This window comes from Dendropsophus ebraccatus, chromosome 3 (assembly GCF_027789765.1).
Source record: "Dendropsophus ebraccatus isolate aDenEbr1 chromosome 3, aDenEbr1.pat, whole genome shotgun sequence".
Taxonomy (NCBI): Eukaryota; Metazoa; Chordata; class Amphibia; order Anura; family Hylidae; genus Dendropsophus; species Dendropsophus ebraccatus.
The window spans coordinates 107,708,247-107,732,985 of record NC_091456.1 but is presented as its reverse complement, the minus strand read 5'-3'; the positions used below and the strand labels follow the sequence as shown (position 1 = coordinate 107,732,985).

At 40.9% G+C, this 24,739-nt stretch overlaps 1 protein-coding gene across 1 annotated transcript; it reads right to left on the bottom strand.

Moving 5' to 3' along the window:
* Window positions 1–213: 213 nt before the first annotated feature.
* DIRAS1 (DIRAS family GTPase 1) lies at window positions 214–24,181 on the bottom strand. The gene is made up of 2 exons (XM_069962466.1): window positions 23,540–24,181; window positions 214–5,496 (listed from the first exon to the last, which is right to left on the bottom strand). Exon 2 carries the CDS (start codon window positions 5,475–5,477, stop codon window positions 4,881–4,883), a length of 597 nt encoding a protein of 198 aa, XP_069818567.1. The 5' UTR covers window positions 5,478–5,496; window positions 23,540–24,181; the 3' UTR covers window positions 214–4,880.
* Between the last annotated feature and the right edge of the window lie 558 nt (window positions 24,182–24,739).

The window sequence follows — 24,739 nt, the reverse complement described above, 5'->3', positions numbered from 1 at the left end:
TATTGTTTGAATGTAAACGTCCTGTGTAAAGATGAGCGAACCTGGAGCATGCTCGAGTCGATCTGAACCCAAACTTTCAGCATTTGATTAGCGGTGGCTGCTAAACTTGGATAAAGCCCTAAAGCTATGTGGAAATCATGGATATAGTCATTGGCTGTATCCGTGTTTTCCAGACAACCTTAGAGCTTTATCCAAGTTCAGCAGCCCCAGCTAATCAAATACCGAACGTTCTGATCGACTCGAACCCGAACCCGGTTCGTTCATCTCTAGTCCTGTGTAATTGCAGGCAACAATCAAAAAATCGTTTATTGTTGATTTAAGGCCCTATTACATGGGCCGATTCACAGGAGCAAGTGAGCCCAACCTGTCAGGCCCTCGTTCCCCGCCGGCACTATTACATGTGCCATCAGCGAGCGTTTAAGTGCAGGTGGGCTGCCGGGAGCTCCCCGGACGCTCCTTTAGATCTTCCAGGGAGCCCATAGAAGATATCAGCGGTCTGCTGCTGCCACTTCTATTGCACACAGCGATGGCACCAGATTGTTGCTAGGCTGATTGTTTGTGTTTCAGCCTGTTGAAAGACAACGATCAGCCGACATTGTGCATGTTGGCTGATGGTTGTCTTCTATTACACAAAGTGAATATCGTCCATTTCTGGTTGTTTATTGTTAGTCGTTAATCGTTAAAAAAAATCGCTATGTCTAATAGGACCCTTAAAGTTGTCCACTGCCTAGACCAGCTCTGGAAGGTGCTACATTATTCACTAAATATGCCCTAAAACAGCACTTGAAAAGGGGGTTATCTAAAAGTAGATAAGCCTTTAACATGCTCCTTTTAGTGTATTCTGGGTATACATTTAAATAAAGATACTGCATATATTTATTTACATTTGTTATATACAAATATACAATTATTGTTCTTTACTGTCTCACTGGTTTTCTCCATCTAAGACAGAATTGTCAAACTGTGTCAATTCCCATCATGCCTGGACAGCTAAATCTTTGGCTGCCTGAGCATGATGGAAATTTGCAACTACCACAAGTTAGAAACCCCTGATCTAAGATCATGCACTGTTCAGGATTTATATTCCATACAAAGTCAATTGAGTAAATCATAATCTCATACAAGCTCCATGTAAAGAACCATTAGTTGTTTCAGTCAATAGGGCTGAATTATTAGCATGTTCCCAGCGGCAAATTGTCGGGTTTTTGTACATATTTCCTAAAGGTGTGCGACACAATTTTTCCTAAAAATCAATGAACCCGTAATTATTGTACAAAAACACACCAAGTCGGCATGTCCCCTGTGTGTTATGGGCATGTCCTTTAAAACCAGCCACAATCAACAGATTTTTTAAGCAACCCGACATTTTTTTACAGGTTTGCTATTCTAAAAAAACCTGCCACTTCTAGAGTGGAGGGATGTTCAGGTTTAAGTTTTGTCCAGATTTACTAAAGGTGTCTGCCACGTAATGAATTTGACAAGAAAAAAAAAAAAAGACACAACTGACAGCATAACGGCTTAAAATTGACGCATTGTTAGTAAATGAGGCCCAATGTGTCCACATGTAACTGGTTCCTCTCTCTATGGACATTTGTCCCTGTGCCTATAAATATTGGCACTTTATTTTAAAGAACATGCAGTTTGGTGTCCTTTGTCTGAAGAATGAAGTGCTCATTCCCCATCTCCTATCCCTGGTTCTCTAGTCTACTGGCAGAGATAGGTAATTCCTATATGTAATAATATCTGGTTTCTTTCTTATTCAAGAGGTTTCCCCTAAGGACAAAGGCTATTGGTTTTCTTATTTATGTACACATGTATCCTTAGTTTCCATTTGTATGATCAAGTGTTTCCTGTCTCTACAGGAACTTAGCCCTGGTAAATATCTCTGTAGAAGTCTCTGTTTCCAGTCTCTATAGACCTTGCTGATTCACATCAAGGTTCTTCATACATGTATCACTAGCCCTAGCCCTTGGACACATATGCTTCATTGCTGTCTCTACCTTGTTCTCATTGTTGTATGCAATAACTATTTGTGTAGGGCCGTATATGTTTGTATATGTGCAAGTGTGTATGTATATTGACTATTGGGTTTTCTAGGAAACCCCAATACAGACCCCTATACCTCCACTTGCATTAAGACCACATACTTAACACACATGTAATGACCCTGCGGCTGTCATATCTTCTGGTCACTGCTTCTGTGTTGTACTTCTAGTGATTCCTGCTCCACGATCAAAAAGGAAAGCAGGAGAGTGGGATGTCGCCAGAAGAAAGAATAACACAGAAGCCGTAACCAAAACATATGACAGCTAAAGCAATGGAGGGTGCAGGAATTTGTTATTTTAATGCACATAGAGGCATAGGGCTAGGTATTGGATTTTAGTGAAAAACCTCTTTAATTGTTAGTTTTATTGAAATGTAGGTCAATGTTCAAGAACAGACATGTTCATTTCACTTAAACCCATTTGTAATGGTCTTTACATGTGAACCAAAAAAAACCCAACAGATTTGAAAAAACAAACTTATTCTACTTCATATGTAGTAATTTCTTGTGCTTATATAATTAAGTTTTGTGCTCTTTAATTATTGGATACTCAACTTAGCTTCTAATACTGGCAAAAGATCAGAACAATTGATTTTACTACTGGTTATTACACTGTGTTACCCCTAACCAATTTGAATACTTTCATTAAAATCATAGGCAAACATTGTCTTCCAAAGTGCTTGAGTGTGTTATATGGAGCATCAGTTGGCTACTTATTAACCATGTAAAATTAGCAACCAAAGCTCACTCTTAGTAGAATTCCAGGGTCTGTGCTATTCAGTTTATTTGGAAATGACTACATTGTGCTTGAGAATACATCTACATGGGCCTAAGATATATATTTTTGAGCAAATAAAACATGATTTACCTACCTCTTGCGCCTTTAACACTTTGTTTTGTATACGGTTAATATTACACATAGATGATGAACATTATGCATACGTTGCTAGACTTCTACATCAAGGAAGTGTAAAGGTTACAAGATATGTGTTATATATATATATATATATATAATAATGATGACTGATAACATGGTACTTGACAACCCCTTTCCACAGTATACATTCTATGAGAATAATATCTTTATCAATAAATGTCATGTTAATTTTTTAAATATTTGGATATTTTTATATAACACAGACCATGTACGTCTGCTTGTTTTTATGAAATATTTATGATGTACTGCACTACAAATATGTATACTTTTATACCTCTATAGTATCTTTTATGTTGTAGTTGTCGCATATTGGAAACCAATGCCGCACAAGGTGTTGTAATAGGCTGGTGGACTGTTAATTGCTTTTCCTCTTACAATACATATAGTCCACAAGATGCTGAATTGCATGTATTAAAATACTTTTCAATTAATTACCATGCAAAGTACATTAGAGTAGCGTCTCAGTGGCATTTTCCTTTCTTACACAGAGCAGAAAGCCAAACTTCTACATGTTATTGTTCCTTTGGGATGTTATATTAAAATTAGAGATGAGCAAAGCTACTGAAAGTTCTGTTTGCCTGAACCCAGCATTTAAATCCTGCTGCCAGTAGAAGGTGAATGCAGCTCGAGGACTGCCTGGAAAACATGGATACAACAACAGACCATAGGCTGTATGCAGTAACGGATTATAATAGGTCAGTTTCGGGCGGTAGCCTGGGCCCTGAGCTCCTGGGGGGCCCATGGCCACTCAAAAAGACTTATACTTTTAAAGGTGTAATGTCTCCTGGATACAGTTCTGCCATGATTTGCAAAACAATCGCAGCTTTTTTACAGCAATTTTGCAAAATTCAGGGCATTATGACATTATCTATCCTGTACTATGAACACTACACTATTGCTGCCATAGTTACAGTGGGTTGGGGGGGCCTAGTCTTGGTGAACAGCCCAGGGCCTATGGTACAGTTAATCTGCCCCTGGCTGTATGCATGTTTTCCAGGCAGTTCTTGGTTACACTCACCTTCTCCAGGCAGTGGGATTCAAATGCTGATCATTCATGTTCATACAAACAGGACTTTCAGCAGGTTCTCTAATCTCTAACTGAAAACCCTTATAAGATAAAATAATAAATAGAAAAAGTGTCTTCTCTTTTTTCTAGTTAAGTAGTTGACAATATATGTGTGTATAGTGTTGACTTAAAACTCTCATATACTATTAAGTAACGTAACCAAGATATAGAGCCAAGGTTTCCTCTTCTTTAAATTCACATCAACAGTATAATCTGAGAGATGAGCAATCGATAGAAGCCTGGACATTGTTTTTCTATATCACGTCTCTGAAGTTGCATTATTCTTGCTTCAGGCCTTTTCTGTCATGACAGTACTACATGAATAAGGTCAAAGGTGACTCTGTATGATGTCCCTGTTTGTGCTCCTCAAAACATCACTTTCTAATGTTCTTTTGGATCAGGACACATTCCTGATACTTTATTTAAGCACCACCCTTTTAGAATTGAGTGAATCATACATCTGTATATGCTATAAGGCTAAAAGCCACAAACTTGTATACCACTGTGTTATATATGCATGATGAAGCAGAACAGACATGTCAAAGTTCCAGTGTTCTTTGTTAAAAAAATAAAATAAAATAGAAAAGGGAGAAAGGGGTATTGTTCTGTCAGATTTTGCATTCTCCAAAAATAAAATAATGACATTTGGATGTAAAGCAAAACCTGTAGTTGCTGCACAATTAATGTGCAAGGCAGTTTCTGTATGCATGGGAAGTCACAGTGTTAAAATGCAGCAAGGGACGTGAATTCTTCTCTTCAAAGCAACAACAAAAGAGAAAACTGGTATGACTGCATATACATGAATAAAATGGATGCACCAGCATTTGCATTGCTTACATAAGACTGCATTTCCCCTTAATTTTTTCTGCCCTTTTCTGCTTGCTGGACCTTTTGCCATCAATATTTAGACTCATGTTTCTTCTTTTTTCCAAGTTTAGAAGCTCCTGGAAAAGTTCCTTGACATTATAATTCATTTTGGCTGAGGTCTCCATGAAGGCACATTTCCACTCTTTGGCCAATGCCTCCACTTCCTTTGTATCCACTTCACGTTGCGTCTCATCACACTTGTTTCCCACAAGCATTACGGGAATACTCTCTATACTTCCTTTAATCTGCAGGATCTGTTGATAGATAGGCTTAAGCTCCTCAATAGACTGTTTGCTGGTGACTGAGAAGACCAGAATAAAGGCATGACCCTTGGAAATGGAGAGTCGCTGCATGGCTGGGAACTGGTGACTTCCAGTTGTATCTGTAATTTGAAGGGTACAAACACTTTTGTCACAGCTGATGACTTGTCGATATGTGTCCTCTATGGTGGGAATATACGTATCTCGAAATGTTCCTTTTACAAAACGTAGAACCAAAGAGCTCTTCCCCACACCTCCTGCCCCAAACACAACTACTCGATAATCATTACTTTGTTCTGGCATTTTAACGGCTTGTTGATTCCTACAATAGAAGACAAGAATACACAATCATATTTATTGCAAAAGTAAAATGTGTTATAGGCTAGAATAATATACAGTCACAATGACATAATGAGTACCATATGAGTCTCTTTAGCTGCAACAGGTGACATTTTCAGGGGGTTACCCAGCGAAAATCTTTTTCTTTCAAATCAACGGGTTTCAGAAAGTTATATAGATTTGTAATTTAATTCTATTTAAAGATTTCAAGTCGTCTCATATTTACCAGCTGCTGTATGTCCTGCAGGAAATGTTGACACAGTGCTCTCTGCTACCACCTCTGTCTGAAGAGCAGGAAAGGTTTTCTATGGGAATTTGCTACTGCTCTGGACAGTTCCAGTCTCGGACAGCGGTGGCAGCAGAGAACACTGTCAGACTAAAAAAAAACAACAACATTTCTGGCAGGACATACAGCAGTTGATAAGTATGAAAAGACTTGATATTTTTAAATTAAATTAAAATAAAATTACAAATCTTTATTCTGAACTTTCTGAAACCAGTTTATTTGAAAGAAAAAGATTTTCGCTGGATAACCCCTTTAAAGCGACTCTGTACCCACAACCTTTAAAGCGACTCTGTACCCCCCCAACTGCTTGTACCTTCGGATAGCTGCTTTTAATCCAAGATCTGTCCTGAGGACTGTTTGGCAGGTGATGCAGTTATTGTCCTAAAAAACAACTTTTAAACTTGCAGCCCCATGCCCAACATGCATGCCCTAACTTTGCACCACCCCTCCGTCCCTCCTCCCCACCCTCTTCATCAATAGGAATGCCACTGAAACATTTTCTCCTGTCTGAACATTGCACAGGGGCCTTAACGATCCAGCCCATGTGCCGTGCTGACAATATGCCTGGGGCATTCCTAATGATGAGGAGGGCGGGGAGGAGGGACAGAGAGGTTGTGCCAGCCTAATGCATACACAATCTAGGCCACGCCCGTTCGGCACGGGGCTGCAAGTTTGAAGGTTTTTTTTTAGGACAATAACTGCATCACCTGCCAAATGGATTGTGGGTACAGAGATGCTTTAAATATTTTATGATAGGAACAACTATACTAAATGACACAATCAGGAGGATCACTCCAGTATGTGGTCCTGAAGGGTGGGCCCCTACTGTTTAGATATGGTTGATTGATCGGATAGATTGGCAATTGCTTATAGAGCCTATTACATGGCTTGGTGATTGCGCGCAGCATGCCTGGGGCTGGGAATCCAGCCTCCATAAAGCTACTCCCCTCATCATCTTCATTGAGTGTGACTACACTAGTGTTGTATCCTGATTTTGTATTTCCTGGTTCTGGCTTGACTCTTTGACTATTCTCCCTGACTTCTGATTTTGTACCGCAAAGACTGTTTACCGACTTGTTATCGACCTGTCTGTGGTAAGTAGGTAGGCACAGCCGGGAGGGTGCCAGCGACAGGGCATCACTTGTCCTGTGTTTCTGAGTCCCAGCCTAACAGCATGTTTACCAGAGCACAGATATGCATATATCAGTGCTGCCAATTTTCAGTTACCTATCAAACAAGCATTACATAGGTGCCTTTATCTTGATTGTCTCATCCGGCATGTCTCTAAAAATAAAAAGATTTTTATTTCCTGATGACAGTGACACAGAGGTGGGTCTGTTACCCTGTTTACGCCTGGCCCATTCTCGGGCCACAGCTCCATCATTTTGTCGCTCCTGCCTCCTCAAAGGTAGAGATTATCGAACAGCGCCGTAGTTCAGGTTCATACGAACCCAAACCATCAGCCTATAGGCTGTATTCCTGGTTTCCAGGCGGTACTCGGGCTGTCTCCACCTTCCCCATGGAACAGGAAGGCAGTGGGAGTCAAATGCCAATGGTTCGTACGAACCTGAACTTTTGTGCTGTTCGATCATCTCTACTCAGAGGATGACAGCCGGCTCATTTTTGGCTACCTTGAAATCCCACACATTAATTGTATATATCTGAAATTTCTGGGAATCGTAGCCAAGTTTTGGGGTAAATATTTTAGGCTGACTTTACCATGGAGAAATGAGAAGTTAAATGATAAAAAATACAATCTTGATTGCTTATTTTTCTCTGAATTAGATTGTTAAAATAAAAAGAAATACCTGACTTTTAACATCATGAATATTTGTTAGAATGCTTATAATAGTAATAATAATGTGTCATTACTTTGTGAGCAATGGCAGGCCTAAAAAAAATTCTGTTGGAAATATGTCATGGTCATGAAAATTCAGTGGTTATATAAATTATTAAACATTCACATACTTTTAAAGCAAACTATACTTTTAAAGCCACAATGAGAAGGTGCCATTTTAATAAAAGCATCTAAAAGATAACCCTAAAGTGCTAAAACAGCCTATGAGGAGCATAAACCTTTTGGCCTTTTTTTCTTAAAATTGGTTATTAGAATTTACCGTTTAAAAATCATGGGGAAATTTGAGGCTAACTGTAAGGTCGGATCAGTGGCGTCTTTAGGCGTTAAAGGAGAAGTCCGGCCAAAATTATTTTTTTATATGTTATTACTTATGGAAAGTTATACAATTTTCTAATGTGCTTTAATTATGGGAAATGCTCATATACTGCTATTTCCCTTAATTTAGTGTATCAGGAAGTGTTATAATTCTCTCAGATCCAGTGACGTCACGACGAATGGTGTAATTCCTATGGAGTGTCCAGCAGGGGGCGCTCTCTATATAGAAGTCAATGAGTACCATTGACTTCTATATATAGTGCGCCCCTGCTGGACACTCCTTAAGAATTACAGTGTATGTGAATGCAATGTTATGTACTGTACTTTTGTGACTTCATGAATACATTTATGGAATACTTTGGGAAGCAAGTGTGTGAACATACTGTAGCCTATATATAAAAATTCAATCAATAGCATAGCACAGAATAGACAGATAGGCTGGTTCATGCTGTTAGGAATCAAATAAGCAAGTGTTACAACAGCAGCACACAGAAGGGAATCTCTGAATGCACAGCACGTCACACCTTGAAGAGGATTTGCTACAGCAGCAGCAAATTCTGCTATACTGTATCATATAAGTATAATTTAGCAGCCACCACATCCTTCGTTGTGTCAACAGTTCTGGCTGATGAATAATGGTTTGGGATGTTTTCCTTAACCTCTGAAACACAATAAAGCATATTAACATCTTGTGTTTAACATGATTTTTTTTAAAGGATTTTTTCCCCATTTTACTAGGCATATTATAAAAGATTCCTTAAATGTTGGACATTATTAATTTTCACTAATAGGCCTAAAATTAACCCCTTTAACCTCTTAACAACGGATCAAGTGAGCCCTCCCCGTACCATGCAGCTCCCAGTTGCTATCAGCTGTGGCACTGGCATACCTCATTGGTGGTTTAGTGGCACAGACACTATCTGTTCTTCAGGCAGTCCAGGGCCTCTGGGACATGAAGCAATTGAGCACTGATATGATGGATGAATGCAGTACATACGTACTGCATTGATCCGTATGAGCAATCATGGTATCACTTATAGGAGCCCTCTAGGGGGACTAAAAATAAAAAAATATATATAAATAAATAAATAAAATAAATTTCTTATCTGCCATGGTAAACAACGAAAAACTGCAGATTTTAGTTATATGACATCCACAAAATTTTAATAAAAACTGATCAGAAAGTCGCATTTTTGCAAGTGAGGTATTGATAAAAACTAGATTATTGCACAAAAACAATGCCTCGCACAGCCACATAGACTAAAAAATAAGAACATTATAAGCATCAGAATAGAGCAATTTTTGGCACGTTTATGGACTCACACACATATGTACCGAGATTTTGAAGTGTATTGTATCACTGCTTGAGAAAGGCTATACTTACAGCCTTAGTTAGGCCTTATTCACATGTCCTGTAAAGTTGTCCCTAACTGTGGGTCCGTAATCACGGTTCAACTTTGATTGTTTGAGCACATTGATTTATATTGGGCTAGTCACACAGTCCGTGTTAATTTTGATCCGTAATCCGTTCCATAAAAATAAGGGACATGTCATGTGCGGATTGTGATTGCGGTATGGATTACCAATAGTAGTCTATGGGATCCGTTTTTACGAACGTCATGTACGTCACATCTATGACGTCTCTAAAAAACATGGGTCAAATTTATGCAAACGAGTACTAGTCACAATTTACGGAAATGGATAAGGAAACGGATGTAATTACGGATGCAAATACGTATGATTTTCCATGGATCACTGAGAAAATAACGGGAGGTTTTGGGGCCCAGAAAAATCACTGAACGTGTGAGTGAGACCTTACTTTGGAAGTGCTGTCTCCATACTGCTTCTTTGGATTGTTATATGTACCTGGTAGAGATGAGCGAACCGAGTCCATCCGAACCCGAACGTTCGGCATTTGATTAGCTGGGGCTGCTGAACTTGGATAAAGCTCTAAGGTTGTTTGGAAAACATGGATACAGCTAATGACTATATCCATGTCCACCCATCTACCATTGTCTTTGGTGCTGTTAGGATCTGTATTGTTTGTAAACTTTGTTGGACCTGCAAGCTAGCACAGACCAGAGTTATGTTCCTACTCAGCAGGAAGAATTTCCGCTAGGATGTTCCCTTTATTAATAAACTTGTGGTTGATAATATTAAAAGGAAATGGGAGGCTGAGTCTAAGAAGATATTAAATATGCATTTAAGTCTGTTGACTTTGAATGAATATTTTAGGTACAATAGAATTCCTAGAGGGATGCGGTCACACCCTCTTACACCCAATCTAATTCCAAATAATCCTGATTTTGCCAAAGATTTGTGAATATATGTAAGAAATATGCCATGGATTTAATTGTTTTGAATATGAACTCCAAATGGAAATTGACTTTGCTACCCGCTTGACTGATGTACCAGCAATAAATTTCACAATACAATATCACATACAACCTTTGTTAAACTCCCCAAGGAGAACAAATGTTCAACCTTGCAATGAGACACCATAATAACTTGAAAAGAGGGCTGTAAGGCTTATGGACTGCCGTTCTTGTTATATAAACACGTACCTATCCAGACACTCAGAACTCTTTCTGGACATAGGAAGTTAGGGGACCTGATGGATAAGAAAAAACATAAGTGGCTCACCGCATCGGAGCTCATATCTAAATTTCATTTACCCTCTTTTCCTCTCTTGAATCTGTATGAATTACATGCTTTCTGTACCTCTAGTAGACTTATAAAGAGTCTTCCACAGATGCTTTTGATGAGCTAATGGGTTCTGAGCAAGTCTTCCATTAAATTTCTCCACAACAATATTCTAAAATTAAACAAAATGGTGATTTTCAAGACATGGTTGTGCTGGACTCAGGACCAAGAGTTAGCAGATAACATTTTGTCAGGGAGGGACAGGGTCAAAAGGTGTGTAATAAATGAATATTTTAAAAGGGCCCATGAAGCCCTTTTCAGCTTCAATACTGTTCCATCCCCTTCCTTCCCAGATAGAATTACCTCCTGCTCTAAATGTCAAACCCCTCTCACCGACACATAGTGTATTATATAATAGTGTCACATTGAGTTATACATAATGCAATTGCATTATGCCTAATACACTTATTATATGATATACATATACATTTGAGAGTAATTGTGGACAGAGATTAGCACTTGCATTTTTATGCACAATTTGCACCTTTTGAGGGCAGGTGAGATTATGTTGTTATTCTACTTACAATTGAGCACAGACACTTTATAAGAGTATGAAGGTATATACTCAGATAGTGGAGCAGTACAGAGGATTGAGGATAAGTTATGTCTCCCGTTCCTGTGTTTCCCGTTCACTTGAGTACATAAGAGGTTAATTGTGTAATCTTTGTGCTGTTCAGGAGCGCATGCTTGGAATACTTCTGGCAGGAATCATTGAACAGCAGCATGTAGGAGTGGACAACTGACAACTGCTGGGACTTCTGGTCATGTGCCGCTGACAACCAGTATAAAGGACGTCCGGAAGCATTATTCCTCACCTCCTGACGAAGACAGGTATTGAAGCACACATCAGGGTGCGTGGAGAGCTGTGATCTAATCAAGTCTGTACCAGGTAGTTATGGGCTTGTACAGTTTTGCTGCTAAAGCATATGTCACTTTGTTACTAGGGACATTATTGCCCCTACATGCAATACTTGGCGTATGCATACATTGAACAGTGCTATTATATGTTATATAGACCTGATCTTCATCTGTTTTTCTTCCTCAGGGGTATATGTTTTTTATATGGGGGGTGGGAAGTATGGGGATTCTTGTCTTTCTGATATGCTAAATAAATGTTCATGCTTTACATGCAGTCTTTGTAGGTTCATTGTATGAGAGAGTTGACCACTGGTTCTGTATATGTGTTCTGTGGCATTTGATTGTGCATAGTGGATCTGTAGGTAATCTGAACATATCATATCCTGCTAAAATGTAATGGGATTGTCACATTGTTGTGGGATTGTCGCTTTACCACCTAGTTCTGGCAGGATGTTGTAACTTATATTCATAATTATTGGATAGTCAAATTAGCTACGACCTTACAAAGCATGTTATTGAAACGTGAGGTATTGTAAGTAGCACTTAGGTCTTTATTCCACAATTGGTTATCCTCTTCACCTACTCATATACCAATGGTAGGGGCACAACTAAAAGGTTTTTTGGGGGGCGGTGGACTGCATAGATCCTAAACGTCATAAAAACAAAAGCACCAAAAAGTTCTTCCGAAAATACAAGACATAGCAAACATAGTGCATCCTTTCCACCTAATGGAGTTGTCTTGTAAGGCCAAATGCTACCTAGAAGTACCTACCCTTACATTGGCTCTATCTTGATTTTTACTGTTGTTCCAAAGAGTTGTTCTATAACATTGTTTACTAAATAGCAAGAACAGTGTGCAGCCATGAGGAAAACATTTCATAGCATATCATATCATGATGTTATTTAATATAACATGTACATATTTAAAGGACAAGGGGGAAGATTTATGAAACCTCTGCTTGCGGCATACGCCACAGAAAAGGTGCAGATACCTACCTTCTCTGTTGTGTATGCCCTCCATATCCCCTGCTTGTCCTAATGGGTGGATGGCACCTGCCTAACGGTTGCCGCCAGACTGGTTTTACTAAGAGGTGTACACCTCTTAGTGAATCTGGTGGGGTAATTGGGGCCAGGGCCTAATTTACTTCATAAATGCCCCCCAATTTACTTCATGAATGTCCCCCAAGGTGTTACTGACTAAATGTGCTTCTTGAACCTAATGCATGTCTTCGTGTTTATATGCTTGCCTGTATTCCACAATTTTGTGTTGTTTTGCTTATTAGAAAATGCTAAAACATGCTTTAACCCTTTCAGGGCTGGGCAAATTTTAGTTTTTGCGTTTTTTTCCTCCTCCTGTTTAAAAGGCCATGGCACTTTGTTTTTTTTAATCTACAGACCCACATGAGCCCTTACTTTTTGCTTTACTAATTTTACTTTGCAATGGCAGACTTAATTTTTCCATAAAATATGCTGCGAAACCGGAAAAAAATGATTTGTGCGGTGAAATTGAAAATAAAATGCTCCTTCAAATTGCTCTATTTCCATTCTTAAAACACTTTTATCCTTTGGTGTATGGGGCTGTGTATGGTGTAATTTTTTTTGCGCCACGATCTGTTCTTTTTATCGGTGTCTTACTTTCATATATGCAACTTTTTTATCACTTTTTATTACAATTTTTCTTGATTTGATGTGACAAAAAATCAGCAATTTTGCACTTTGGCGGGGTTTTGTGCTTGTGCTTTTTACTGTGCGAGATCAGGAATGTGATCATTCAATAGTTCGGGTGATTACGCATGCGGTGATACCAAACATGTTTATTTATTTATTTTTATTTACAAAATGGGAAAAGGGGGGTTATATAAATTTTAATTAAGGGATGTGATTTTTTATTAATAAAAAAAAGTTATTATTTTTCTTTACACAGTAATTAGAAGGCCCCTACGGAACAAAGCCCCTATATACACAGCACTGATCTCTCATTGACTCCCATTAGAATAGTGCTGTATTACTCTAGTCTGCTGCAGGACAGATCTGTCGATTACCAATCCGGGATCAGCGTCATTCCAGCGCTGAGACCCAGCGGGGTAAGTTGAATAGATCGTCCCTCCGTAATAGCTTGGTGTGGAGGGTGGAGGGCGATCCGCCCACTAGACCACCACGGAAGGGAAACAATAGCTATCTAAATGCAGCTGTCAGCTTTGACAGCTAAATCTAAATAGCTGTTTAGCAGGATCGGACCGCACCGCAGAGAGAGCAGCCAGGATCACAGTGGTTCAGAGCCAGACCCAGGATGTACAGCTACGTTCTGGGGTTTTAAGGGGTTTTAAAGAAAATAAACTTTGTGGACATTTCACTGTATTATGTGTCTTCTTTAGCTGGTCTCCCAGTGATCTGTTTACCATATTGATCTGCTAGGCATTGCTCCCGTCTAGCCAGAATCCTACTTCACACTGATGAGGGGCAACACCCTGAAACAGCTGTCTATGGATGGATATTTGGCTTTGGTATTTCCCTTGTTATGTCATCATGCTCATAACTGATTTAAACATTGACTTAGGGTGCCTTCACATGTACAGGATCCCCAGCAGATTTGATGGTGCAGATTTGATGCTGTCTTCAGTTATTTAGTCAAATCTGCTGCAGATCTGCTGCGGATCTGCACCATCAAATCTGCTGCGGATCCTGTACGTGTGAAGCTATCCTTAAATGGGTTATACAGCGAAACTTTTTTTCTTTTAAATCAACTGATATCAGAAAGTTATATAGATTTGTAATTTGCTTCTATTAAAAAATCTCAAGTCTTCCCATACTTATTAGCTGCTGTGTGTCATGTGGAAATATTATTTTATTTTTAGTCTGACACAGTGCTCTCTGCTGACATCTCTGTCCGAGACAGCAACTGTCCAGAGCAGGAGAGGTTTTCTATGGAGATTCATAGAAAACTGAGACAGAGTTCCTGTCTTGGCCAGAGATGTCAGCAGAGAGCACTGTGTCTAACTGACAATAAAACAACATTTCCACATGACACACAGCAGCTAATAAGTATGGGAAGACTTTAGATTTTGTAATAGAAGTAAATTACAAATCTATATAACTTTCTCATATCAATTGATTTGAAAGAAAATGTTTTTCGCTGGACAACCCCTTTAAAGAGCCATTTAATACGGTGGTTTTGGTGGTCTCAGTACAGGAACCATCCCTTTGCTAGGTCCTTCCATGGAGGGATATCTGGCCAGTCTCGTGTTTTGTGACTCGCAACTGAGGCTCTGCTGTAGTAGTATACAGCATATATTATTCCATTATTAAACAATAAATGTGCACAGCTGCTTGCACAGAAAATATTGAATACAAATTTCACATGTCTATTGTAATACATGTTAGCATTAAAATAGCCATTACACTTGAGGAAGCAGCCTGTGTCACTAGCGCTGCAGCCATGACAGCCTGGAGCACAGCAAGTGGAGATTGACAGTTATCCCCACTCTCTCTGCTACAGTGTGCCACGCCTACAGCACTAGTGCCGTGTCACTCCTTACTGCTGAGGAAAAATGTAAAAATCAAAATATATTAAATGTTCTCATATAAAGTTATATTGCAAGGCCATCTAACTTTTTTAAAGAAATGTAAATAAAAAAGTAAAAAAAATATAAGAAAATATATGTTTTTATTATCTGGAATACCCCTTTAACTTTTTACATGTCAGAGCAACATAACCAAAAAAGAAAAATGGGCCTGAGGGGAAACCAAACCAAGGGAACCCCCCGATCAAAACAAATGCAAGACCAGAATATGAGAAAATTATATCTTTTATTGAATGTATTCCAAAAAACAAACTTTACTAAAATGTATGTAATAAGAACTGGAGCCTATACAAATCCCCAACATAGGGTGGATAAAAGTAGATTACATCACATGACATAACAGACCCATAAATAATTAAATAGATAGGTAACCTACATACACATATACTGGGCACTGGGCATGTCACAGACAGAAACATAACTCACAGTGGATAGTCAAGCAGTAAATACCATCAGAGGTTATTGCACATTACCCATACAGCGTGTCCTTAGTACATTTGTCCACCTCACCACTCACCCGACGCGCGTTTGGCGTGTTGCTTTATCGAGAATGAAACACGCGTTGGGTAAGTGGTGTGGTGGACAAATATACTAGGCACACGCTGTATGGGTTATGTGCAATAATCTCTAATGGTATTTACTGCTTGACTATCCACTGTGAGTTATATGTCTGTCTGTGACATGCCCAGTGGCCAGTATATGTGTATTTAGGTTACCTATCTATTTATTTATGGGTGTGTTATGTCATGTGATGTAATCTACTTTTATATACCCTATATTGGGGATTTGTATAGGCTCCAGTTCTTATTACATAGATTTTACAGGTCAGAGGGGGTCGTTGAGCCCTCGTTCATAAATAAATACTCCTTTAATGGATAGAAACATCTTATAAGTCATATCTCAATATCTAAGGAGACCTTGTACCAATCTTGTACAGGGGAATCAATGGAGCCGCGTGGAGGGGGTTTCGTCACACCAGGGGCCGGCGGGCTTGCCCCCAGGAAATGGGTGGCGGTTCAAAATAAGGACTACGCCACCAGCATCCCCGTGCTGGCGACAAGCTATTAAGGTATAATATCCAAAACGATGTACCTGATGGTACAATCACTTTCAGTCTGAATAAAGCAGACTCAATCAGAAGAGAGGCTGAGGCTGCAACAGAATGTAAGTATAACCCTCCAGCAGCCACAGCAACTGATCAGCCCCCCTTGTTCTTTGCTCAAAGTCCAGTACCAGTGAGGGTTCTCTGTGTATGCTGTGATCAGTTTTATTTGTGGAATGCACAGGGTTAAATTCCCAGACTGAAGTTCGCTCCTGGTAACTGCAGACACGTGTCAGCTGTATATTACTCAATGCATATAGCATGGGTTCAACTTCTGAGCCTGTGCTATATGCAATGACTACAAGGCCACTGTAAAAAGGCATGTTAGCAGTCATTAAGAGGTTAATTGTAATTCTCCTTATATCACATACAGACTGTATTGCATTGCAAAATATAATAGATCACTGAATGCACACGACAGCCTTATGCTGATTGAACTGCCACACGTGCAAGCTAGTTTCATGGATGGTTGGGAAATAAAATGTTGCTGATGCAGTTGGATACAGCAGCAACATTTCAGCCAATCATTAGGAAGTAGATGTCTACAGCAAAGACATATGTATCATTAACTTTGCGTCATTATTTTGGGGAAAAAGCATTTATCAGGCCATTTGTGCTATTTTTGAGCAGCTTATGTTGGCTGTGCCATTTTAAATTTTTTTAACTTGGAGCAAAAAATTTATTCACACTAGTGTACCCTCATGTACAGTGGTATAAAAGTAAAAAAAAATTGCATTGTATTCCCTCTACAAAATAAATTGATAAAAAACACAAAAAACTATACATTTGGTCACATCCATAATGACCCAAGCTATAAAACTATACTGTAAAAAATTACAACAAAAAATGCTCCTGAATTGCTGTATTTTGTCAATCCGTCTCAGAAAAAAAACATTATAAAATACAACAAAAAGTCATTTATATGTAAATCTTGGTATCAATAAAAACTTCCAACAAAAAATTTGTCCCAAACCGGCTGCATCACACGAAAGATAGGAACGCTATGGATCTTGCAATGTTGCAAGTCAGGTCACTAGCTGAAGCATGAAGGGGTTAAAATTTTATTTTGGTTTTTTATATATAATTTTTTTAACACTAATTTGTGTTGATCCATGAAATCAGCACTCAACTGCTTCAGCCTGCTGCAGACAGGCTGAAAGAGTCCTAGAGTCTGGCACACATCACAGAGGCCCCAGGCTGCCTGAAGAACAGATAAGCTTCCTGCAGTGGAAGCCGATCTGGCCACTAGACTGCCAATTAAGGTATGCCAGTGCCATTTAAAGTGACTCTGTACCCACAATCCGCCCACCCCAAACCGCATGTACCTTTAGATAGCTGCTTTTAATCCAAGATCTATCCTGGGGTCCGTTCGGCAGGTGATGCAGTTATTGTCCTAAAAAACAACTTTTAAACTTGCAGCCCTGTATCAAACTGGCCTAGAGTGTCTGTGCATTAGGCTGGCACAACCTCTCTGTCCCTCCTCCCCACCCTCTTCATCATTAGGAATGCCCCAGGCAGGAATTCTCTTATTCATCAGCTGTGTGAATACTGCACATGGGCTGGATCGTTAAGGCACCTGTGCAGTGTTCACTGCAGAGGAATAGGAGAAATCCTGCCAGTGGCATTCCTAATGATGAAGAGGGTGGGGAGGAGGGACAGAGGGGAGATGCAAGGTTAGGGCACAGATACTCTAGGCCACGGCAGTTTGACACATGGCTGCAAGTTTAAAATTAGTTTTTTTAGGACAATAACTGCATCACCTGCCGAATGGACTTCAGGACAGAACTTGGATTAAAAGCAGCTATCAGAAGGTACAAGTAGTTTGGGGGGCGTTAGATTGTGGGTACACAGTCGCTTTAACTGCTGCTGTCAGTTTTGACAGTGGCATTTAAATTATTAAATGTCCAGCACAGAGCATCGCTCTGTGACGGATATTAGCACCGTCCCCCCATCTGCTCATAGCGGCCAGGAGCAGAACTGTACAGACAGGGCTCAGGTTTTAAGCTCTGTTTGTACCACCTTAGGGACAAAATGACATATGAGGTACGTCATGGGTCCTTAGAGGGTTAATAAACATAATAACTCTGAAAACATGTCACTTATTCATACAGTGCTTTTACTTGCCAAATGGATGAATCGACCATTTACAACATGGCTTCCGAAGGAGGAGCATGTGAGCAGTACAAATGTCAGTCTGAATGTACACCTGCACTAGTTTCCTAGACACAGTGTACTGTGATAGAGGGGGCAGAATGGCGTGCATGTCTATCGGAAACCATTTTATTGACAGAAGAGCTGTCCTGTCAGTAAAGGGGGCAAGAGGGATGGAGCCTTTTTATAAAAACCTAGCGGAGAAGTCTGTTCCTGGTTTTGTCTTCCAAGATCTGTCAGATAAATCTGCCTGTGTAAACGCACCATAAAAGAAGATAATATATACTCTGTGTGCACAATTATTAGGCAAGTGACCATTTTGACCATATCATCATTTTTATGCATATTTTCTAACTCCAAACATGAATACATATTGGACTGAAGCATATCAGGTGATGTGTAAAAACTGTGAAAAGTCTTTCAGGGAGATGAATCACTCTTGAAATTGCTAAGCTAATGGGGAGTGATCACAGAACTATGTACTCCAGTTTCCTCCCAAAACATGCAGATAGGTGAATTCAGATAGTGAGCCCTAATGGGGACAGGGACAAAAACTGGCAAACTATATAAAGTGCTGCGGAATCAGTTGGCGCTATACAAATAAAAGCAAATAAATAAATAAGAACCATCCTTCAAAAACATATACAACACTTCAATGGCCATGATTTGGCCCAGTGAGACCTGACAAACCGATATATAACAGCCACAATAAATAGACCGTACAGGTAATATAATGAAATGCATAAGATATAGGCTATGTTCACAGTGATTTTTGTTCAGTATTTTTCAACCAAAAATGGGAAGTGGATTAAAAACACAGAAAGGCTATGTTCACACATTGTTGAAATTGAGTGGATTGCTGTCATTTAATGGCAAATAACGGCCGTTGTTTTAAAATAAGAGTAATTATTTGTCATTAAATGACGGCCATCCACTCTATTTTAACAGTGTATGAACATTGTCTTTTTGTGTTTTCAATCCACTCTTGGTTTTGGTTGAAGAATACTGACCATAAAACTGAGCAAAAATACTGTGTGTGAACATAGCCTTAAGGTGCTATATAAATGTAGCAACAAATATTACACTGAACAAGACACATAAGTTGAAATGTCAAGACTGGGCCAAGAAATATTTGATTATAAAAGTATTAAACGACAGCGCTTCACTTGGCAGAATGGAGGAAACTTTTGCAGAGACACAGGATCGATCTGATATGTTTAATAAAATATGGTTCCCTTGGCATTCGTTCATGGATTCAGAGGAATTCCTTTCTCTAACCCGTTAGTTCTAGGATACAGTTGGGAGTTTTTAGGTTTTTATCATCACTATGCTGAGATGTCTGCTTCTCCATCCCCTCCACAAGGTTTATCATGCACTTTTCTTCTCCCTCTCTTTTACCTTATATTTATCTTTACCTTTAAATATACTTTAAGGTTACAAACCCACTTGGCGGGTCTGCAGCGAGTCTCCATGCTGCGTTTTTGCAGCGAGACTCGCTGCAGATCCCGGCCCTATGCTTTTAATGGCAGACAAACACGCAGCAGGGATGTACATCCCTGCTGCGAGTTTGTCTGCAGCCCACCCCATTAACCCCCCGGCCGCCGGAGCTGATACTTTACCTGATCCCGGCTCCGGCGGTTCCCGATGTCTTCAGCAAGCCGGAGCGGGGACCAGGTGAAGTATATGCTCCAGCCAGCCGCCCGCAGCCCCGATCACCCCCCCACAGCCCCGGCCGCCTGATCGCCCCCCCCCCCGCAGCCCCGATCGCCCCCCCCCCCCCCCGCAGCCCCGGCCGCCCCCCCGCAGGGGGGCGTGTAAGCGATCGGTGCTGCGGGGGGGCGATCGGGCGGCCGGGGCTGCGGGCGGCTGGAGCATATACTTCACCTGGTCCCTGCTCCGGCTTGCTGAAGACATCGGGAACCGCCGGAGCCGGGATCAGGTGAAGTATCAGCTCCGGCGGCCGGGGGGTTTATGGGGCGGGCTGCAGACAAACTCGCAGCAGGGATGTACATCCCTGCTGCGTGTTTGTCTGCCATTAAAAGCATAGGGCCGGGATCTGCAGCGAGTCTCGCTGCAAAAACGCAGCATGGAGACTCGCTGCAGACCCGCCAAGTGGGTTTGTAACCTAATTAAAAATGTTTGACATCATACAACTTGCAGCTCGTTTTCACATTAAGCTTCAGCTGTGATTTGCAACATCTGTTTTTTTGTGTATGTCAATGAAAAAACTGACTACACATAAAAGACAGGGCTCTATAGTGCAGATCACTTAAAAAATAGATAAACAGTGAACAGAACAACCAATATGTACCAGACTCTCACCTTGATAGCTGTGCAAACTTAGAGGCACAACACTTAACATTGCGTAGCGTCAGGCTAACAATGTGCATAAACCACAGCCGCTCTATATGTATCCCATGCCGTGGAAAAAGCAACGCAAGAACCTCCTATAGACTTGTTTTATGGACGGATGGTATGAAAGTGACTTGTTACATGTCAAAAGCTTTTTCTTATGAGAGGTACACTCTAGGGCCATGTCCACATGGCGTAAGACAACCGACCCTTCCTTGACCCGGCCGTAGAATATCGGTCGCAGAAAGCTGACATGTCAGTTTTTTTGCATTTTTTTTGCGCCCGCTAGCGATCCTGGCTGGAGTGTATACTATGTGTATACACTCCAGATGGGATTTCTAAGAGGGCAGCACAAAATACGTGTCATATTAATCACGGCTGTTGTTGCTGATGTGAGTAATATGACACTTAAGTTGTTTGAACATAGCCTAAAGATGAAAGAATGATGACACGGCCCTATCTTCACCTGACCTAAACCCTATTGAGAACTTGTGAGCCCTTCTTAAATGTGAGATTTACAGTGAAGGAAAACAGTACACTGTCATTATAACTTTCAAAATCTAAATCAACAGTAGATGTAATAAAAAGCAAGTTATCACTTTACATTCATTGTTTGTTTTTTTTAGTTATCATGGAGAAAACGGTACTTCCTGTTTTCTGACTTTTTTTCTCTCAAAAAAACAGAAAACTGTCAGAAAACAGGAAGTCCTGTGTATCCCAGGCCATCGGAGCGCTCACAGAAAGAACCAATCATGTGATTGACAGATATATTGAGCCGTGACTGCCTTCAGGAGACTGGACCTGGATTTCTGGTAAGTTCAGCCTTGGTTTTACAGCATGATAACAACTAGATAACAAAAAAACAACTGTATATTGCAAACTTGCTTTATATCTACTGTTAATTTAGATTTTGAAAGTTATAGCGACAGGTACACTTTAAGGCCCAGAATCTGCAGCCACAGCTCTTCTGGGTCATGTACAGTAGGGTAGAATGTGAACATTGATGCACAGGCAGGAAGTGTTATCATGAGGACATAGAAACAGTGATGCAGCAAGCAATGGGTCTGTAACTTTAAGCCCTTATAAGTCAGCAATGAAACAGAAAACTAAAAATGTTTATTATTGTTTTTAAAATGGTCTTTTACATATCATTAATAATAGTTCTCTCATATAATGATACTGCACAATATATATTGAAGCTAGATATATTGAAGAATAACCAACTAACTGAAAAGTGCTTTTTCATCTGTTTCAGTAATCTTAAAAAAAAACAAATATAAAAGCAATGTAATAGAGCATGGTGTCTACCAGCATTTAGGGTCATCAAGGGTCAATGTGCAGGACTTCCACTGTATGCAGTAAAGGTTTAGGACACAGTATCTTTTTTCATCTATAACAGGGCATGGATTGATGTGACTGAATGAGCCAGTAGAAGCAGCAGAGCCCTAATGGTGTTACATTTGTGTTTCATCATGTGAGTCAGCCAGGTCTTCCTATGTGACGCATTTTGGTTGTGTGGGGGGATACCTCAATAATGGGACATGCATTGCAGCACAAGCCAGATCTGCCTGACCTGTAGGAGTAGAACGTCACGACTGATCCAGCAAGCTATAGCCAGATGAGGAAAAGCTCAGTGCCTTCCCACATAATAACCAGCAAAGGAAAGAACTGCAAAGGACTCTAGAAATAACAATCTGCTGCCAAAGACATCCCATCCAATAGATGCATTATGTGGGCTTGGATTGCAGTAGCTTTCTCTGCAATATTTTATTGTTAAAAAAAGCAGAGACAGCAGTTTATGTTAGTAGTGATGGCAGTGTGATATGCTGAATCAGAGAACCTGCACCATATTGCTGACCTACTCTATACACACCAAGCATAGCCTTATGTGGGGAACACTTCATCTGCTCCTGTTCTCACGTTGCATTGCAGGCGGCATGAGCTTGTCTTAGTACAATGTCATCCAGCCACAGTGTGAGTGGAGTGCCCTTCTTCTGAAGGTCTGCTGCACATGGTCAGTGCCCTGAACTTCTGCTAGTTCAAGGTTAGCATTGCTGTGATCATTCCCTGTGGCAAGCTATAGGTCACAAATGCCCATACACATCTCACTTTTATGTGTCTACATGAAGATACAAGACACCCCAATATTAGTGTAAGATGCAAATACATATGTGTCAGTCTGTCTTTGCGCCCTTATGTGTGTGCAAATACCCAGGCAGTGTGTGTGTGTGGAGAGATAGATAGGAGGGTATGACAGACATACAGACATGATAGATACTACATAGATAGGTGCATAGATGGATATTAAATGGATGGTTGGATCAGTGGATGGGTAGATTATGTATGAGTAGGTAAGTGCAGAGATACATATAGGGATAGATAGATAGATAGATAGATAGATAGATAGATAGATAGATAGAGTAGGTTTAGATGGATGGATATATAGAGAGAAAGAGAGAGAACCATAGATAGAAGACAGATACATAGATATGAAATATAGGCAGGGATAGATGGATGGATGGGTAAATGAGATAGAGATGAAATTAATAGGTAGCTATCACCTGGAGAGATAATATATTGAGGCTAGATATAGGTAGAATAGATAGAGACAGTCTATTCTTCTCTCTGGGCCAGCAGTATAAGGGCAGGGATACAAAGCATGAGGCAGGGGCTCCATCCCCAGCACCGCTGCTGCTACTTACAGCTCCCACCCTCCCTCCGCTTTCCTCATTAAAATGCTGACTCCTTTGCTGCAGGGTTTTTCCTGAGATGCCATCACTTTGCCATGCTATAATGGTGATGAGTGGTGCAGCTTCTCACCTGGTCAGTAGTGCCCACTCGCTGCCTCCTCACAGCATTGCCGCAGCCGCGGGACCTGTGCAGTGTGGGAGCCGCTGCCGCTCTGTGCTCGGGATGTGAGTCCCAGCTTATTCCTCTTCTCCCAGCTTGTTCCTCTTCTCCCAGCTCGTTCCTCTCCTCCCAGCTCGCTCCTCTCCTCCCAGCTCGCTCCTCTTCTCCCAGCTTGCTCCTCTTCTCCCAGCTCGCTCCTCTTCTCCCAGCTCGTTCCTCTCCTCCCAGCTTGTTCCTCTTCTCCCAGCTCGTTCCTCTCCTCCCAGCTTGCTCCTCTCCTGGTCGTCGTTCAGTACATGCGGCTGTGCGTGTGCTTTGTGCTTTCCCTCAGGATGCGCATAGCTCCTGCACGTACATCAGGATGCTGTAGTCTATGGGCTTGTGCTTTGTGGCGCTCCTCCGCATGCAGCCAGCTCTCCCTCTCCTCAGCTCTCCCTCATTTCTCAGCCTGTGATTAATCATTCAGGGACACGGTGTCATTTCTCAGTGATGAGCAGCACTCCCGGTGACTCCTCAGGATGCTGCAGGAACCCGTGGGCTGCATGGAGGTAGCAGGGGAGGGCTGTGTGTGAGGGTGTGCTGATGTGTGAGGGTGTGCTGATGTGTGAGGGTGTGTTGTGTGTGAGGGTGTGTTGTGTGTGAGGGTGTGCTGATGTGTCGTGTGTGCTGATGATGACTGCTCACATGTCCCATACTCCACACTCTGTAAGGACATACATATCAGAACAAGGGCAACACCACAGCATTGGAGCATCAGGGAGAGGATAGCTTGGAATGGGGCCCAATGGCTTCTCATTTATTATTACAGTCAGTACTGGGTCTGCTGGGGAAGTGGCTCCCATGTGTAGCTATGAGGTTGTAGCTGTGGAGAGCGGTTTCTTGTCTTTGACGCAATGGTCACTCACTAGAGGTTGGCACCAATCTGGGCTTGTTGCGTTCTTGACGTTTACCAGAGCTGACGTGCATGGATGGCTGAGAGCTTGCAGGCCTTCCCGCTTCTTCATTAGCACGTATTGAACGCACCAAAGCTGTCTGATGATTCCTCTATTCCCAGATGGCCAGCATTCCTTTCAGAGATGCAATTACCCAGCTGCTCTTGCCAGATCCTGCACACAAAGGAATTAGGCCTGTCCTGTTTATTTATGCGCTGAAATAGATGCTTGGGTTTCC